Source organism: Octopus sinensis, linkage group LG3 (assembly GCF_006345805.1).
Source record: "Octopus sinensis linkage group LG3, ASM634580v1, whole genome shotgun sequence".
Lineage (NCBI taxonomy): Eukaryota > Metazoa > Mollusca > Cephalopoda > Octopoda > Octopodidae > Octopus > Octopus sinensis.
In genome coordinates, this window is record NC_042999.1 from 159,957,435 (window position 1) to 159,976,080 (window position 18,646).

At 35.1% G+C, this 18,646-nt stretch overlaps 1 protein-coding gene across 21 annotated transcripts in view; it reads right to left on the reverse strand.

The window, feature by feature from the left end:
* The window catches only part of LOC115209071 (rho guanine nucleotide exchange factor 7), a 339,379-nt gene that overhangs the window by 206,770 nt on the left and 113,963 nt on the right, over nucleotides 1-18,646 (reverse strand). For all 21 annotated transcript variants that reach the window (XR_004998406.1, XR_004998405.1, XM_029777152.2 and 18 more), the window contains exons 6-9: nucleotides 15,738-15,833; nucleotides 13,147-13,269; nucleotides 11,720-11,858; nucleotides 1,160-1,219 (exon numbers count right to left, since the gene is read on the reverse strand). Coding sequence is in view for 19 of the 21 variants with exons in the window: in XM_029777152.2 (XP_029633012.2) it covers nucleotides 1,160-1,219; nucleotides 11,720-11,858; nucleotides 13,147-13,269; nucleotides 15,738-15,833 (418 nt within the window). In the remaining 2 variants the exon portion in view is untranslated. The remainder of the gene's footprint in view (nucleotides 1-1,159; nucleotides 1,220-11,719; nucleotides 11,859-13,146; nucleotides 13,270-15,737; nucleotides 15,834-18,646) is intronic.

Below are 18,646 nucleotides of genomic sequence, written 5' to 3' on the forward strand. Positions count from 1 at the left end.
CGAAAGGGGTATCAGGGAGTAGCATCCCTGCCTTCCTGAGCTAGTTTTCCACCACATTTCTTAAAAATCATGGTAGAGGCTTTGGTCTTGGGACCACCCATGTCTAGAAACTGAGGTTAGAGGTAAGCAAGGGCATGATCCCCATAGAAAATCCAGTTCCAGAAAAGTCGTGTGATAGCAAAGGAGAAAGGGCACCAGCCAACCGAAAGGTAGATCTGGCCACCCACGTTAATGGGGACAAAACCTGGGTTTAAAACACTGGATGATGATGGCAAGCCATGTTTACAACAGAGCTTCATCTCTAATGGTTGCTTATGATTGTCTCTCTCACCTTTAAGGTTTCAGAAGTGAAAGTGATAGCTTAGTAGTTGGGAAGGTCAAAGAAGCCACAGTGAGCCAAAACGCCTCAAGGTAGGCTGACATTTATTTATGAACACTACACCAAGACAGAGTCTTCAGTAATGTTTCAATGACTCAATGGAAAACTAGTCAAAACAAGGACTCTAAAAATCATTATACACAGGACACACAAATTTGAGATATACCAGGTTCAAATCTAGTGTCTTGCCAACATAAACTTATTTCCCTGTATCTCAAGGATTATCTACCTCAGGAAAACATGAAGTAAACATGCTCTACTGAGAACTAATGAGCTGGGAAAGGAAATGAAGAGGAAAGACTACATTGGTATGGTTGTGAGTGACCGTGTCTTGCAAGTAGCCGGTGACCACACTACTGTTGGTGGCGCAAAAACACTATTTAGTACACTCTGTAAAGTGGTTGCCATTAGAAAATGTTTTGCATTCAGCTGTGGAATCCTTGCAAAAGCAGATATTCTTGTCAAACAATCCCACCTTTTTCTGGCAAGGAAAAAGAGATGTTAAGTAATGATGACAGTTGGGATAAAGAAATGCCAAGTGACCAAATGATCCAGGTGAAAGAAACTCCAAGAAGAAAAAGACATGAGAAGCAGCGAAAGCTAATCTCAGGATACCGAAACTCACAAAACAGATGACAAAGGACCACATGTGAAAAGATACAGAGCTGGGAAAGACCAATTCAACCAAAACGTATAACGATGGTAATGATAAAATCACAAGAACAGATTTTTGAAGAAATGTTATAAAATAGCCTGAAAAAGAGATTGAGTAGAACTTACTGATATATCTCTATAAACTGCAATAGCTCGCTGAGTGTCACCTCGGTCAACATGACATTCCTATAAAAAGAAAACAAAAAAAGATATGATTTGAGTTTGCCATGGAAATTAAGTGACCTGAAATTTGTAACAAAATTAGAATTCAGAATGCTTCATTTCATTTATAACACCCAAGGTAGTAGTTTTTTTATTTTATTTTTATTTTTTTAATTTGTTTTTAAACAAAAGATAATTAGCATATCAATTAAATCAGTTAAACCATTCTTGCCAACAGAGATGGACCCTCACAGCCATTCAATGATTAAAAGAATCCTATTATATTTTTATAATTAAATATTATTAGAAACTGCTTTGAAAAATTGTTAAAATAGCTTAAATTTATTGCACATAAATTTAAACAAAATCTTATGTGGACTACCACTACAGCTTCTATTAAATGTCATGTGGACCCCAGTTGAGAATCACTGAGTTACATGAATAAACTACAGGTCTGTTAACTGAGAGCTCAGAGGTTCTAACTTTGTTTTAGGCGTTTATATTGTTCTCTTAAGTTCAACAGTTTTGGTTTAAATTTTACATTTAAGAAATTAGCATTCACAATAAAATGCTTGAACATATAATTCAAATAAATACCAAACATTTATATAAATTGATGTAATGCATTGAAAGATGCTAATGACTATAAGATAATGTTATTTAACCCTTTAGTGTTCAGATTCTTTTCTTCTCTAGAGACAAGGCCCGAAATGTTGGGTAAGGGGCCAGTCAATTAGACTGACCCCAGTACGCAGCTGGTATTTAATTTATCGACCCCGAAGGATGAAAGGCAAAGTCGACCTCGGCGGAATTTGAACTCAGAACGTAAAGACAGACAAAATATCGCTAAGCATTTCGCCCGGCATGCTGACGTTCCTGCCAGCTTGCCACCTTTAGTGTTCAGATTATTCTGTTAAATGTAATAATTTTTCACTCAAATTGTTTTTAATTAATCATGCATTATCTTACAGCTTTGAGGTTTCAATGATTGTTTATTTGAACATAAGACATGTAGAATATTTAGGCCGGATATGGCCGGTTTAGACACTAAAGGGTTAATGATTGCTATCAAAACTAGTAGGTGCAAACCTTTGTATTTCCTTAATGTTATCAGCTAATTATAGTTATCAAAAAGGTTCCTTTACAAAGGATAACAATAAGCAGCTTCCAACAGCAATGTTAAATAAACATCAAATAAAAGTAAAATGATTTGAAAAGTAATACAATAGGAATTTAAAATATCTCATTTATGTCAAAGCTAGATCTTTCAATTTACACAAAATTCTGAAAGCTGTTGCTGTATGGTTAAAGTTTTTAAAATGTAATACATGGGTAGTTAGATAACTAAGTAGACATACATGAATACCAGTACCAACTGTAAATAAATTCCAGATCCAATTTATATACACAATAAGTGGTTCTAAGCATAACACCATGAAATTCATACTTCTGAATGTATAGAAAAGCATAGGAGAAATGATAGGGAGGGAGATACTCAGGTACACCATCTACTGGTAAAATAGTTAAGTGGGTGCGAAAAAAAAAAATGTTAATTACAGTTAAATGCAAATAAAGAAACAAAAAGCTATAAAACTTACTGATTAGTTCTTGTAATGAAAGGCAATGAAAACAAATTCGAAATTTAAATTAATCAAAATTAATTAAAAATTACATGAAGACAAGCAGTGGAGAACAAGTCTGATCTTTGAGAAGTACAGTGACAACACCAGAGATGCTTTAGTTTTGTTAGGATCTGATAACTGCTGGTGAGAATATACACCACAGAGGAGGACCAATAAGGCTGGAATATATCTAGAGTTATCACCATACTTGCCAAAGATAAGATGCACACCTCATCGCATGTCCCAATTCAATTTTTAATTAATCTTGATCGTTTAAATTTCAGAATTGCTTCCTTTGCCTCTTTTGACTTGAAAGAATAATTATGCTAATGGAATGCTTTCTCCTCACTCTATTGTCTACAAATATATTTACATTAGCTAACCTTATTCAGATAGGAAAATGGAAATGAAAATATATCCTGAAGTAAATTCTTGAATTCAATCCTTTAAATATTCTTAATATTATACAATATCCCATTTCTATAATACTGGTAATTATTTGCAAGGGATAATATTTGAATTCTATAATAATGTCAGAACAGTATGAGATTTTGCAGTCCTCAAATTGAGAAGTGCAAGTTACACACTTTTACCAATGACACAATTACTCTAAATAAAATGATCATTTAAAACTGTTCTAAAAATATATGGTTACAATATGATAAATATGAGCACATTAATTCAAATATAGTAAACACACACACACACACATATATGTATGTATATAAATAGCTAAGTGTGTGTGTGTGTGTGTGTGTGTATATATATATATATATATATATACTTGATAAATGTAAGCACCTGTATATGCCAGCTAGTAGCAGAGGTGAGAGGATATATGTATCAAATGAAATAAAATGAAAAACAGGACACAAAGGATGTCGCGGTACACATGTTTCGAGCTTTATAAAACAACTTATTCTTACATCAATGTATAATCGACATAACAGATAGTTTAAAAGCCCTCTTTGATGCTGAGCTAGTTTTCCACCTCATTTCTCAAAAATCACGGTAGAGGCCTTGGTCTAGGGACCACTCATGTCTAGAAACAGAGCGGGGGTAAGCAAGGGCATGCTCCCTGTAGAAAATCCAGCTACGAAAAAGTCTCATGATAATAGCAAAGGAGAATGGGCACCAGCCAACCCAACGGTTGGGGTAGGCTGCACCTGCCTACCTAAAAAGGGAAGGTGCAAACCCTCATCCTGGGTTGCGCAAGTATGACTTGCCTAATAAGCTTGGGTTGAGGTTGGGAAGTTGGAATGTGGGCAGTCTGTGTGGAAGGGAAACTGAGGTATGTGAAGAATTGAAGAGTAGGAGGGTGGATGTGTGCTGTGTGCAGGAGGTTAAGTGGAGGGGCCAGGGTGTAAGAGAAGAAGGTACAAGTTGTGGTGGTCAGGAAACAGCAGGGAGACTGGAGGTGTAGGAATTTCGGTGAGGGAAGAAATCTATGAGAAGGTGGTGATGGTCAGGAGAATGAGTGACAAAGTGATGACAGTAGTGTTAGCATTTGAGGAAGAAGTGGTGAGGGTGATTTGTGGGTATGGTTTGCAAAGTGAAAGAGGGACCACAGAGAAAGAGCAGATCATGATGAAATGGCGAATGAATAGGACTTACAAAAGATAGATGAATTGGTTTTGGGCATGGGTGATTTTAATGGTCATGTTGGGAGATGGATCCAGGGCTTTGAGGTTGTGTATGGGGGGAAATGGAATTGGGGAGAGAAATTTGGAAGGAAGGATGCTGTTGGAGTTTTGTGATGACGAGTTGTGTATGGCAAATACATGGTTTAGGAAAACACAGGAAAGGAAGGTGACTTTCAGTAGAGGAAGGAATGAGACAGAGATTGATTTCATGTTGGTTGGCAGGAAAAACAGAAAATATCTGAGAGATGTGAAGACAATACCAAGGGAATTGCAGCACAGGTTGGTGGTTGCTGACTTGGATAAGAGGGAAGTTAAAAAGCTTGTGAGAAAGGGAACGGTTGAGGGGAGAAAGGTGTGGAAACTGAGGGAAGAAGAAACAAGAGCAAAGTTTGAGGAGAGAGTTGGGGAGTGGGTAAGCATTGATGCAACTGATTTGTGGAAGTCTTTTAAAGAAGGGGTACTAAAAATATGTTGAAGGATGAGGGTAGGAGAAATCAAGGAGATACATGGTGGTGGAACAAGGAGGTGAGGGATGGGATAGCAAGGAAGGAAGAAGGAGGCGCACAAAGCTTTATGTAATAATAGGACTGAGCAAATGAAAACCAGGTATAACAACATGAAGAATCATGCAAAGAGGGTGGTTGCGAGAACCCAGATAGAGTATTTAAGTTTATTAAATCAATGAAAAATGATGGAAGAGATGTTGAGGGATGAAGATACATGAGGGGAGTGGTAGAAGCCTGAATTTTACTGAGAAGGATGGGAAGAGTTTGAAAGGGGCATATGGAGGGAATTATGAATGAGGAAAATGAATGGGATTAAAGGGTGGAAGTTGCTGTGGTGAAGGGGCAAGTGGAGAGGGTTAACTGGGAAGAAGTAGCAGCAGCAATGAAGGAAATGAAAACAGGAAAGGCAGCTGGTCCATGAGAAGTGTGGAAATGATAACCGCAAGTGGAGAGATAGGGATTGTTGTGATGCTGGAGCTCTGCCAAGATGTGCTGGATGAAGAGGAATACCGGACAACTAGGCACTAAGTGTGGTGGTACCGATCTTCAAGGGGAAGGGGGATGCAATGAGTTGCAGGGCGTAAAGAGGAGTGAAATTATTGGAGCATGCAATGAAGATAGGGGAAAGGATATTGGAGAGGAGAATTCGGAAAGGGGTGGATGTGGATGAGATGCAATTTGGTTTTATGCCAGGAAGGGGGACAATAGATGCAGTGTTCATTGTAAGGAGATTGCAGGAGAAATACAGAGATAAGGGGAAGGAGTGCCTCGTTGATCTGGAGAATTTATTTGATAAGGTTCCAAGGAAGGTGACTGAGTGCACATTGAAGAAGATAGGTGTAGAAGAGGTAATAGTGAGAACAGTGATGAGTTTCTTTGAGGGGCTGAAGAAAAGAGTGAGAATTGGATGAGGGCTGTCGGAGGTGAAGTTGATGTGCATCAGGGATCTGTGTTGTCACCATTGTTGTTTGCAATAGTGGTTGATGTGGAGACAGAAAGTGCAAGAGAGGGACTGATAATGGAGATACTGTATGCAGATGATATTGTTCTGAGGAGTGAGACAATGTAGGGATTGAGGGATAAGTTCTGGAAATGGAAGAAGGCATTTGAAAGCAAGGGCTTGAAGGTAAACCTCGGGAAGACAAAGGTGATGGTGAGTGGGGTGGGAGGAGAAGTGTTAGTGAGTAAGGTGGATCCATGTGGTGTGTGTTGGAGGAGGGTAATGGCAAATGCAGTGCTGTGTACGAGATGTGAGAAATGGATTCATGGTAGATGTACGAAAATGAAGAAGGTGATCCCAAGACTGGTGAGAGAGTTTGTTTGTAGATGTGAGAAAGGAGGTGGAGGTCTGGCGAAATCAGTGGGAATACTATGTGATGAGGTGGAGATGGTGAGAGGGTTTTGTTATTTGGGAGATAGGGTGGATGTAAGTGGTGGGTGTGAAGCAGCTGTGACAGCAAGAGTGAGACTTGGTTGGGTGAAGTTCAGGAAATGTGGAGCGTTGTTATAGGGGAAAAGGTTCTCATTGAAGACGAAAGGAAAAGTCTACAGGAGTTGTGTGAGAGCTGCAATGCTGTATGGGAGTGAGACATGGTGTTTGAGAGTGAGAGAGAGAGAGAGAGAGAGATGGCAACTTTGAGAAGGACTGAGAGAGCAATGGTGAGAGAAATGTGTGGTGTGAGGCTCTTTGATAAGAGGAGGATTGAGGAATCAGTGGTATGAGCGAAGGATGAGGAGGGATGAGGAGCATGTTTTGAAGAGTTTGAGGTAAATGGACAGCAAAGAAAATACACACACATATCTAAATATATATATATATATATATATATATACACACATATACACACACACATATGTAAATATATATATATATATATATATATATATACACATATACACACACACACATCTAAATATATATATACATATACACATATACACACACACACACATCTAAATATATATATATATATATATATATATATATACATAAACATATCTAAATATATATATATACACACACACATATCTAAATATATATATATACACACACACATATCTAAATATATATATACACACACACATATCTAAATATATATATACACACACACATATCTAAATATATATATACACACACACATCTAAATATATATATATATATATATATATATATATACACACACATATCTAAATATATATATATACACACACATATCTAAATATATATTTATATACACACATACATACATATATATATATACACATACACATATCTAAATATATATATACACACATACATATCTAAATATATATATACACACATACATATCTAAATATATATATATATATGTATATATATATATATATATTTAAAAAAAAGGAGATGTCGAACACGAGTGGTGATATATAAAAAAGGAAATGAAGAAAATGCTGACAAATAATTGAAGTAATTTAAGTAATTTAATTAGGTGAAAGTTCTTTTTACCGGTTGCGCATTTGTTATGCTTATCAAAATATGAAAGAGAGATTAGAGTCTGTCTCTTATATGTGAGATTAGAGTCTGTCTCTTATATGAGATTAGAGTCTGTCTCACATATAAGAGACAGACTCTAATCTCTCTTTCATATTTTGATAAGCATAACAAATGCGCAACCGGTAAAAAGAACTTTCACCTAATTAAATTACTTAAATTACTTCAATTATTTGTCAGCATTTTCTTCATTTCCTTTTTTATATATATATATATACACACACACACACACACACACACACCTAAATATATATATATATACACACACACACACATCTAAATATATATATATATATATATATATATATATATATATATATATATATATATATACACACACATCTAAATATATATATATATACATATATATATATACACATATATAGAGATTCAGATGAATATGGTACTTAAGTTGAAGGCACCAGAATTTACTATGGTATTATCTATATAATTTAAAATAAAGTGATTATAATCAAAATAAGCAACAAGGATATGCAGAGGTAATGCAGTACGAACATTTCATGCGTCTCCATTTAATTGAACAATGCAAATATTACATCAATTTAAAATGTAGAGCAATCTTCAGCTGCATATAGAATTTAGTTAAATTCAAAGGACTCATTTGTATAATTTTTTTATCCAAAATCACAAAGAGGATAAGTAGATAGACAAAGAACATGTTTTATCAACAACATCACAGTTGTAACTGAGAATTTTTCAAACAAGACACTGCTTATCACTGATTATTTCTGTTATTTAGATTTACTAGTGGGGGGGACAGTTTTAATTTATAGACTAGTTTATCAAATCTAAGAGAAACCAGAGTGTATCCTTTATGAATAGGGCAAAATAGACAATTTAAGTGGCAGACTTGTATCAGAAAAACGGCTCTGTCCGATCCTTTGGTAATGTACTTGCATACGTAATGTATGGATTTTACAGAATTACAGAATTCTTCGTTGATGTGTGCATGAAATGTTTTCCAGAGCATCTTCTTGTGGGGCACGACACACCAATTGCCAACCAAAATAGTGTGGTGAGGGATACAATCATTTTCTGAATGTTACTTTGTAAAGAGTTACCTCCCTTACCCACAATAGTCACCCTACAACAGAAATGGAGGTTTTATTGAACCTTTCTAAGCCTAGAAGCCCCATTACATACACACGTCTTCCATCTTATATATTAAAGATATATCAACTCATATATATGCATGCATACATGTCTAAATACGTATATATATATATATATATATATATATATTATATATATATACATAAACATTTTTTACATATATATGCGTGTGTGTATGTGGAGGTGCGTGGCTTAGTGGTTAGGGTGTCAACATCATGATCGTAAGATTGTAGATTCCTGGACCAGGCGATGTGTTATGTTCTTGAACAAAGCAGACTAGAGTCTGGTACAGCCTTCCAGCTTGCCAGTCCTAGTTAAACCATCCAACCCATGCCAGCATGGACAACAGACATTAAATGATGATGATGATGATGATGATGACACGAGTTAAAAAACAAAAAATGCACTATATGTATGTATGTATATATATATATACATGCACAAACACAGATGGTTATGATATAATTGCAGCTATACTGGGGCACTCACTTGAATAATTTTTTGTTGAATTACGACTCCAGAGCTTATTCTTTTAAAGCTTGGTACTTATTCTATCCATATCTTTTACCAAACTGTCATGTTACAGGGACATAAATACACCAACACCAGTTGTCAAGCAGTGGGGGTCAAACACATACGCACACATCTATGACCGGTTTCTCCCAGTTTCTGTCTACCAAATCCACTCAATAGGTTTCTTTGTCAGCCTGCAGCTATAGCAAAAGACATGACCTAAGTGTCTTGCAGTGGGACTGGATTTCAAACCATGTATTTGGAAAGCAAATTTCTTACCACACAGCTACATATATGAAAATTGTCTGAAGGGATGTACAGGTTTTATATAGAGAAGAAAAACAAGGTAGTTAAAAATTTGGATAAAAACTATTAGATCTTTTCGGTTTGAACAGCAGTTTTTTAAAATAATTTCCACGTAACTAAACACTTTTTTAACTTCATATACTGGTAGAATGTGTTTATAAAACATCTTTTTCTCTTGGCTTCATTGAGAAAATTCTATAGTTTGTAAGATATTTGTTGTTTTTTTACTTCAATTTCTGCAATTTCAACCAATCAATGACATCTATTGAGGTGAAAACATTCTGTGCCATATGAATATGTCCCTCGTTTAAGAAACAGATTGGGTTTATTTACATTTCTGAAGAAAAAAAAAAGATACCCTTCCCCCACCCCTAACCCTAAAACAGATTGAAATGCAATAGATCGATTCTAGGGTCATAATTATGGGTGACAATTTCATATGACACCGCTAGAAAAAACTGCCGTTCAAACCGAAAAGATCCAAACTATTTATACAGTGCTTCTATGCCTTTCGAGGATTCATCATGACGCACACAAATACAGCTAAATTTAATGCATCATAGTCCGGAAATGACTTAGCTAGCCGAAACTTCGGAGTCACTGTCAACAACGTTCTTGTTTTAGAATGATAAACTTTTACTCTCCAAAAGTATAGAGAAGCCCACCAGATTAATATAAAATTGCGCTTAAAAGTAAGGGGCATTACTCTTCCATACTTGAATTAATTCCCTTGATCATTTTTTTCTTTTTCACATACGTAGTTGTTCTATATTTGCTTTTTATTAGTGTTTTGGCAAATTAGTATAACAAGTGTATAACAAATGTCAATAATTTGAATCTTTGAAAGATATCTGATATAGGTACAGACTTCATCCTCTGGGCTTAACAGCTCAGCTAGTAAGGAGCAGAATCAAAAAATAGAATTTGTGTCGATAATCAAAAATTTTTATCACCTTAAGCTATTCAATAACTGTTATATATTTAAAGATTCGTGGATGATGTTAGGAATTTTATGGGAGTTCTGAAGTGATAATATTCTTATCTTCTCAATCAGCATTCCGAAGATCAAATTCTACTCAACTAAATTTCACTTCTTTCCCAGTAGTGTCAGTATGTATACTAATGTATAACAAACTTCAGATTAAAACCATTGTTTGTAAAGCTCTTACTCTTACTCTTATACTTGTTTCAGTCATGTGACTGTGGCCATGCTGGAGCACTGCCTTTAGTCGAGCAAATCGACCCCGGGACTTATTCTTTGTAAGCCTAGTACTTATTCTATTGGTCTCTTTTGCCGAACTGCTAAGTTACGGGAACGTAAACACACCAGCATCGGTTGTCAAGCGATGTTGGGAGGACAAACGCAGACACACAAACACGCACATACATATATATATATATATACGACGGGCTTCTTTCAGTTTCCGTCTACCAAATCCAATCACAAAGCTTTCGTCGGCCCGAGGCTATAGTAGAAGACCCTTGCCCAAGGTGCCACGCAGTGGGACTGAACCCGGGACCAAGTTACTTACCACACAGCCACGAGAAATTTCATTCTGAAGAATATTTTATCCGGCACATAATTCATCAACCTATTGCATGGATAAAGTATTCACACACTTTTCTATATACTTCTCAAACTATAGCTACTAAAATTCTACCAGTAATAAGTTTCAACTAATCTGTTTCTCTATGTAATTGCACAGTTTGTTAGAAATTCAGTCAAATTTCCACCAAATCATGCCCAACTGACTTCTCTTTTAGACTTCTATCATCCTCTCACTCTCACCTCACACAGTTACATGGGAGAAAAAAGGACAAATGCATGAAGAAAATGCAGGAAAGAAGGGACTCTTTTTACTTTTTCCACAGACAAGACAACCTTCTGATGCTTGTTATCACATGGAAACAAGATAGAGAAGATTCATTAGTATTGCTGGGGACAAGACAACTCATCAAGTGATGGTGTCATGATGAAGTGTACCGGTACACTCTGTAAAGTGGTTGGTGATAAGAAGAGTACCGAAGCATAGAACCCAAATTAAAATATGTGGAACATGCAAGTGAGATGTGATGCCTGACCCATCTAGGAGGACAATAACTAACAAAAAAATTACTTGAGTTGTGACGATCCATCCAACTTTTGCGAACATGGAAAAGTGGACATAAAAGTGATAATATGTATTATCTAATATATGTAACTAATATTCTGTAAATCTAATGTTTACAGTTATATACGACAATAAAAGTAGTAAAGAAAAATATGTTACCTCTATATGAGTTTCCAATTCCCTAAGCAAGCTTGGATATTTATCAAGACGTGTGAATGGTTTAGAAAGATTTGTAGTTAAGGTCATTGCACCAGGAACAGGAGCACCAAGGTATTCCATAAATTTGTTAAGTTCTTCCCTGTCAAACAGAAGTAAAATGGAGTAAGGAAACCATGGTGATGAAAGAGCATTAACATTTAACTTTAAAGTAAATGAAAATAAAAAACTTATTTTTAACTTGAAATAAATTTCTCCAGTTTTAAGCAGTCTACAAAATAATCAGTAGAGTCTGCTCAACAAAAATATTTTTGTTTGAGAATGAACATTCTGAGACAAGTTGTCTAAGAGGATACTTCACTCCAAATCAGGATAACAATTGCTTGCATCTAAAAAATGTAAATTTTATATCACATTTGATACCAAAATGTTTCGATTTCTATCAGTTCACTGCCTTTTTTGATGGAGAATGACAGAACAACTGAGGGAGAAAAAAAATTTCAAAGTTTTAATTTTGTTGTTTTAATTATTGAAATCACTGGTTTACCAGTTTTCTCACAAACGTTTAAATCTTTCGACAATTTACTTAAATGAAAGTACACACATATACATATGTATGGATGGAGGTGTTAAATAGTCGCTCAATTTTTTTTTTTTTTTCTTCAGACTCCTATATTTTCATTCACAGAATTTACAACTTTACATATACTACCAAAGGGGGTTAAAAAGTAAAGAAAAAACAACAACTTTTCAAAATCTTAATTTTCTCTTCCCCCATTTTTGCTACCTTTTTAACCAAATTTTCTTTTTCTCTATTTTTAATTCAATATTTAAAATACAACAGAAATTATGTATTTTGAGATTAGTATCTTTTTTCAAACTTATCATTTTTGTAGAAATTAACCCTAATCCCTGATCCTCAGCATTTAAAAAAACCTACATCTACCCAGCCTGAACCTCCCTGAAGCTTTTAAATTCATTTGCAGATACAGGGATGCTTACTGAAGCAAAAGACAACATAAAGGAAAAGACAAACTTTTACTTTTTTCCATTTTGTAAGTTCAACTTGTAAGCATTGATCAGCTTCAGGTTACGACACTAGCCATTTGCCCAATGTTTTATGTAGTGCAGGAGTATTGAACTCAAAACCAAATGGCTGCAAAGCAAACTTCTTAACAGCCATGCTTGTGGCCATGTCGATCACCATTTGCTGGGTCCTAATAATGTAATAATGCATCACGTGTTTTGTAGCAATAATAATAATGGGACTGTGAGTGTCATACGGTTCCTATCAGCAATACTATATTTGAAATGTCATGTATAATTACTAACAACAAACGATAATCATGTTGACATTCTAAAACGTAAACATGTAAATGCATATGAAGCCAAAACTAAATTAATAAGTATACAAAGTATTTCTCTCTTACCACTTCGCTTGTAAAATAGCAACAGCAGACGGGTGATTAGAACAGTAAACCAAGTAAAGTTCTTTTAGAGTGGAAGCATGTTCCATAAATACTCCGCCCATACGTCGTTGGACAGAAGGAAGCCTAAATCAGAAGACAGAAAATATGTACATGAATCAAATGAATGAATAACGACACAGAAAATACTTTCCAAAATACAATTCTGGCTAAAGACGATTGTAAAGAGACACAAATGCTCATTCATGCATTCAAATCATTTACTAAAATTAATTCAAAATTAAAAACAAAAAGTACCTTATATACATACATACACATATATACTCCACCCATCTAATACCCGTGGGCATATTTACAAAGTCAGAAAACAGCACAGCTCCCATGACTTTAGGAAACATTTTTTCACGCTGAGAGTTGCTGAGGCATGGAACAAACTGCCGGCATCAGTTGTTAGTTGTCGGAGCACTGCATCCTTCAAAATTTCCTTGCTTTCTGAGATTCGCCAACACTACACCTGATTTTCTCCTCTCCATACACACACAAGCAGGTATCTGACTCATGCATTGTTCGCTTTCCAGACATTTGTACATTACTGCATATACTTTATACGCACTTTTTGGCGAGCTGTAGTGCACCTGAGCACTGTATACAATAATTTCATTATTATTATTATACATCATTTAGTCAGGTGGGACAACAGTGCTCATGATGCCAGTTGCCAAGACTGGTGGAAGGGAAGGAGAAAGGTACCCTCAAATCTGAGACTTGGCATAGTGACCTCTGCTAAAGACAACCCAAGATGCTTGACAGTAGAATCAAACCAGGTAACAGATTAAATCTAGGTATATGTGATTGAAATCAAGTGTATGGGTGGGGTGCCATGATACCATTATCAGGTATACTGGTTTCAAATTTTGGCATAAGGCCAGCAATTTTGGTGGAGAGGTAAGTTGATTACATGAGCCCTTGTATTCAATTTTATTGACTTTGAAAGCATGAAAGGCAAAATCGACCACAGTGGAATTTGAACTCAGAACGTAAAGATGGACAGAAGACGACTAAGCATTTTGCCCAGCATGTGAACAATTCTACCAGCTCGCTGCCTTAACCTTATCAAAAATATTAAGGCCTAAAATCTTTGGCAAAAATAAAATCTATATCAAATTTTAACATCGAAAAGGTGCCTGTGGTTAATGCAAATTAACCATGTTGAATAATCAGGTAGACTTGGTTTCATTCAAGAGTTACAAGAAACTTATGATTTTTAAGTTGTAGAAACCCTAACATTGCAGTGATACTCGTTAAAAATAATCATTCAAGTTCAAAGGGTAAAGACTCCCTTCAATTATGAAGGGCCATGGGATTGCACCTAGGAAGTTACCCTCTGAGGCACAAGTCTGGGCAAGATTGTTTATGGAAGACCAGCAATTGCTCATGCACACCAGCCTCCCCTCTCCATGCTACCAGTGTTATACAAGGGAAAGGCAAAGGGGCCGATACAGCTTGGCACTAGTGACATCGCAACTCATTTCTACAGCTGAGTGAACTGGAGCAATGCAAAATAAAGTGTCTTGCTCAAAAACACATCACACAGCCCAGCAATAAAACTCACTACCTCATGACTGTGAGCCCAGCACTCTAACCACTGAGCCATAAGCCTCCACAAATTACATTCAAGTTACATAGGATGTGTATGCCTGATACAGTTAGTTATTGAAGAGAACCACAGATATGAAATGCACCAGTAATGTTCAAGTATTTTTTAAAAATGCCAATTTTAGTTTACTAATATCTTATAGGAGCATAGCAAAGGATTTTACTGACAATTATTTCCATCCTGGATTTGTTGGTAGAATTTTAGTATGTCAGCCTATGTGCATTTTGGTATCTGTTGCAGCCCTATAAGCTCTTAATTCAGGTCCCACCTTCTGTTATTGGGGGTAAAAAAAAAAAACAATAAAAAAAAACAAATAGTGCTAGTCTTGGGAAAGCCTTATGCAAGTACTCAAGTATTTCAGCTGACCATTCTCAATGCCAACAAACCAGCTGGCATTCAATGCACAAAAGAACATCTACCCATGCACATGCTTATACATATCCACACACACACAGATGATTCATAGAAATATATAACATGATCATATTAATACCATATATGGATCTTTTCGGTTTGGATGACAGTTTCTAACATAATTTCTAGGTAACTAAAAAAATTTTAAACTTCGTATACTGGTAGAATGTGTTTATAAAACATCTTTTTCTCTTGGCTTTATTGAGAAAATTCTATAGTTCGTAAGATATTTGTCGGTTTTTTTTCTTCAATTTCTGCAATTTCAACCAATCACTGACGTCCATTGAGGTAAAAAAAAAACATTCTGTGCCGTATGAATATGTCCCTCGTTTAAGAAACAGATTAGGTTTATTTACATTTGTGAAGAAAAAAAAGATACCCTTCCCCCCACCCCTAACCCTAAAACAATAGATCGATACTAGGGTCATAATTATGGGTGACAATTTCATATAACACCGCTAGAAAAAACTGCCATTCAAACCGAAAAGATCCACAGTAAAACTGACTAAAAATTATATCTTACGTATTAACTTCTTCTAAAGAAGATAAAAATTTTTGTTGAAAAGCAAAAATCTCTTCAAGATTACCAGTGAGTTGACTAAATTCTGCCTGAGTTAATCTGAAAGGAAAAAAGAAATAATTATAATCAATAAAAAAAATAGTCAAATAAACAAACAAATAAATAATAAAAATGCTTTCCATAGCCACCTTGTTTCTTGCAGCATGTTTCAAAAGAAATGAGTGAATTATATAGAACTACTAGGTTTATTAGTTTATAACCGGTTATAAGTATATATGGAGTGTCACAAGGTAAGATAATTCTACTTGCACATGTTTACTTTTTTCGTGATAGTCTTATGAACTTTCATGTTCATGGTATTCTACAGAGGTATTCTACATGAGGAATCAATATGTAGCAACTTATTGCCACTCGAATCAAGCTCCATCATCTTGGAAAAAAGAAAGATACAGTTCTAGAGATACTCAACCGCCTTCCATCATAAGTCAGTTCATTCAGAGACGATCTGAGTCAAAAACAATAACAACCAAGAATCAACTACTGAATGTAGTAGTCAAATCTGCCTCAGTACTCCCAACCAATTTTAACCATTTAACATTCAGATTATTCGATCAATTGTAACACTTATTTATCCACATCATTTTGAATTTGTCCTCTATTATCCTGTAGCTTTGAGATTTCAATTGTGTGACTAGACTAACATTGTAGGGTAGGTGTGAGAGGTTAGATTTGGCCAGTTTGAACATAATACAGGAAGAATGTTTTGGCAGGATGTGATCAATTTCAATGCTAAAGAGTTAAAATAGGGATTACACATTTAAGTCATAAAACATACAGATGATATATCCTTAAGAAAAACAGGTTTTGGTTCCCTAAGACATTGGTGAGAGGATTATCCCATTAATCACCTCTCTACAATAGATATATCTAAATAGAACTGTTACTGCAATTTCTTAACACCAACAATACTCATGTTCAGAAAAGGAAAGACTAGACAATTTATAACTTAAATAGTTATAGAAACATTTAACTTCATCACTGGACAGACCAAAAAGGAAGTTTATGTGGGGTCACTTGGCATGCAAGAGAGCCAAATAGTTTCACACAACACTGTGCTGTCTTTAAAAGAAGAATGATACACGAGTGAATGTAGACAAACATACACTATGTCTAATGCATAAACAGGATGATCACAGCTGGGGAACTTTAGATTATCAATCTGTTAATCAGAGTCAACATGGAGTTGAGTAACAAGAAACTGGATATTCAGTAATTATTTTTCCAGGCTAGATGGTTTAGCAAAGCTGCATTCAGTACCATTTTGAATGCATAAATATAAATACAAGGTAGCCTTCTTTGTAAAAATGTAGTAAATATTACTATATTCAATTGTAAACTCTGCGTTAAGTAACATGTAATAAAACTATTAACATCTTTTCCCTCCTCACCATCCTCATCACTTTCTGCTGGCTAAGCAATAACAGCAATGGTTATTCTACAATTAATTAAGCAAAAGATTAGGGTTTGTTCCAAGAAAATATAAAATGAAATATTACTGAAGAGTTCAGTGAAACTTAACCAGGAAAGCATACACATCAGTGCATTTATTCAGAAATATACCAATGCATATTGCATGCACATAAAAATAAATAAAAACTTATAACTTTCTCAGATAGTCAAATAATGAGAATTCTTGGAAAAATAATTTTTAAAGGTTTCTGTTCGAATTAATACATAATGTTTAGTATTTCAAGGAAATGGTTTTCATTTAAAAAGCTTTGTAAAATTCAATTAATTCAAATATGCAAATAAAATATTTCCAACTATAAATGATGTTATGAATTAAAAAGATCTCATTGCAAATGAAAATTCAAGGTAATGATTGTTTTAATATATTAATTTTTAAGATAAAGAGACTATATAAATAAAGAGAATATATAAATAAAGAGAATATATAATGAAAAGCTAAATAATAACAGTTAAATGAATGAAACAAAGAAAAAATATGACAAACAAACCTCCATATAAACAAGGTAATTGTTTCAAACACACTAGTCATAATACTTATGGGTTTATTACTTTATTACTAAAGTAAATCACAGCTAATCTTCATAATTAAAGTGAATCTTATCAACATCAAACAAAATGTACTACAAATACATTTTTTACAGATTTTAAAGGAAAACTCAAATGACCAATCTCTCGAAGAAAATGTGTGTGCATATATGTATGAATGTATGTATGTATGTATGTATAAGATGGCAATGTCTTTTTGCTTAACTTTTTCGTTTCATCTGAATAATAATGAAATTATTGTATACACATGGTTCTGGGTTCAGTCCCACTGCGTGGCATCTTGGGCAAGTGTCTTCTACTATAGCCTCGGGCCGACCAATGCCTTGTGAGTGGATTTGGTAGACGGAAACTGAAAGAAGCCTGTCGTATATATGTATATATATATATATGTATGTGTGTGTTTGTGTGTCTGTGTTTGTCCCCCTAGCATTGCTTGACAACCAATGCTGGTGTGTTTATGTCCCCGTAACTTAGCGGTTCAGCAAAAGAGACCGATAGAATAAGTACTGGGCTTACAAAGAATAAGTCCCGGGGTCGATTTGCTCGACTAAAGGCGGTGCTCCAGCATGGCCGCAGTCAAATGACTGAAACAAGTAAAAGAGAGTGCTCAGGTGCACCACAACTTGTCAGAAAGTGCGTATAAAGTACATGCAGTAATGTACAAATGCCTGGAAAGCGAAGAATGTATGAGTCAGATACATGCTTGTGTGTGAATGGAGGGGAGAAAACCAGGTGTAGTGTTGGCGAATAAATCCATTGTTTTAAGCTAAAATATGCTCAATGCTTCTGTAAATGTGCAAATAATAGTTCCTGTGATATAGAAATCACCCCTATTT